Source organism: Orycteropus afer, unplaced genomic scaffold (genome assembly GCF_000298275.1).
Source record: "Orycteropus afer afer isolate SDZICR_OR568_19922 unplaced genomic scaffold, OryAfe1.0 scaffold00189, whole genome shotgun sequence".
Classification (NCBI taxonomy): Eukaryota; Metazoa; Chordata; class Mammalia; order Tubulidentata; family Orycteropodidae; genus Orycteropus; species Orycteropus afer.
This window is the reverse complement of record NW_006921776.1, coordinates 4,531,971-4,533,845: the sequence shown is the minus strand read 5'-3', so window position 1 is coordinate 4,533,845 and position 1,875 is coordinate 4,531,971. Positions and strand designations below refer to the sequence as shown.

General features: G+C 42.9%; 1 protein-coding gene across 1 annotated transcript; it reads right to left on the bottom strand.

Annotated features, from left to right (window-relative positions):
* Positions 1-842: 842 nt before the first annotated feature.
* On the bottom strand, positions 843-1,642 carry LOC103202637 (60S ribosomal protein L7a-like). The gene is given in 2 exon segments (XM_042781873.1): positions 843-1,279; positions 1,282-1,642. Coding segments are annotated over 2 exon segments (798 nt in total).
* Between the last annotated feature and the right edge of the window lie 233 nt (positions 1,643-1,875).

Here is a 1,875-nt window from a genome sequence, read left to right as displayed (position 1 = left end):
CTCTTGCCCTCTCGTTAGTAACAAAGTATAAATAATTCCTATTTTTCACAACATATTTTCATCAAGGACATGCATGATATTTACAAACCCCTTTAAATTTAAGAAGCAGTACTAGTCTAGTCTCTAATATTTATAGTTAGCCTATCTTGAAATTCTACAGGTTAAAAAGTCGTTTTTTTTTGTTTTTTTGTTTTTTTTTTAATAGGCAGCCATTTCTTGGTCGGCTCTCTTGATTAACATTTCATTTCAGTTTTAGGCCACAGACCAAGCTTGCTTTTCCACTGTAGATTTGAGACTCCCTAGATGGGTAGTTCACCCATCTACATACTGCTTAATTAGGAATAAATTTTAAGTATTCAGAACCTACACACAACAATGTGGCTGTTAGAGGCCAAGATGAATAGAAGAGTAGCAATTAGTTAATGGGTGGGAAGTGGGCTTCACCATCTCATGGCCTTGAGAAATTGTAACTGCTACCGCATTATTCTATTGCAAACCATTCCTTTGCTAAGTTAGCTTTTTTTTTTCTTTTTTTTTGTACCTTGATTTCTATTTATTTCTAACTGATATATGGAAAATACAAAATATTCAAGTTCTATCCATGACTAAACAATCATTGAGCTTTTCCAGACCTGACCAACAAGCAAAACACTTTACAGAGTCGAGTCATCTGATGAATGTCAAGTTTCACCCAGCTTTTACTGCCCTTACAAGAAAAAGCCCCTCAGTCTGAACACACTTGCCACGACCCCCACAAACATGCATACCTTCAACCCACAATTCCAAATGGACATGGACTGAAGTAGTTTTATTTTTATGTGCAGAAAAGCCAGCTGTATACATTAGCCCAGTTTGGTGGCGAGTTCTTTGGCCTTTGCCTTTTCTAGCTTGGGAATGCGTGCCACAGATTTGGGACCAAGAACTTTGCCTCCCCAATGACGGCGGATCTCATCATATCTATCGTTGTAATTGGTCCTGATTGCTTCCACCAGCTTAACCAGAGCTCCCTTGTCTTCCGAGTTCACCTGTGTGAAGGCAAAGGTGGTGCAGGTCTTTCTGTGGACAAGCCGCCCCAGTCGGGCCTTCCCCTTAATGATACAGTAAGGAACCCCCATTTTACGACACAAGGCCGGCAGGAAGACAACCAGCTCAATGGGGTCCACATCATGTGCAATCACCACCAGCTGGGCCTTCTTGGTTTCCACCAAAGTGGTGACAGTATTAACCCCGGCTCGAAGGACAGGAGGTCTCTTGGTGGGGACGTCACCTTTGCCAGCGGTTTTTTTTCGGCCCAGGCCAGAAGCCTCTGCTTCTTCTCCTGCTTTGTCTCTGGTCTATACTTGTGGGCCAGCTTCAGCAGCTGAGTAGCTGTCTGGCGGTCCAAGGCCTGGGTAAACTGGTTAATAGCTGGGGGCACTTTCAGCCGCTTGTAGAGGATAGCCCTCTGCCGCTGCAACCGGATGTAGTGAGGCCATTTCACAAAGCGGGTGAGATCTCTTTTGGGCTGGATGTCCTGTCCTATGCCAAAATTCTTGGGCCTTTTCTCCAACAGGGGATTTACCACCTTCTTGGCCTCCTGCTTCTTGACGACAGCAGGGGCTGGGGCCACCTTCTTCCCCTTGGCCTTCTTTCCTTTTGGCATCTTGAGCGGATGGACCTAAGTTAGCTTATTAATGCTTGACAAATGTTTTTAACTGGAATACCAACATCACAGCAAAGAGAGAAATACTACTTGGTAGCCAAACAAATACCAACTATTTGAATGTTGTTGTTATGTGCTGTAGCGTCAGCCCCGACTCACAGTAATGATAAATAATATGCATGATAAAAAATGATGCAAATTAAATTTACCAATTTTATTAAAAGAGAAATTAA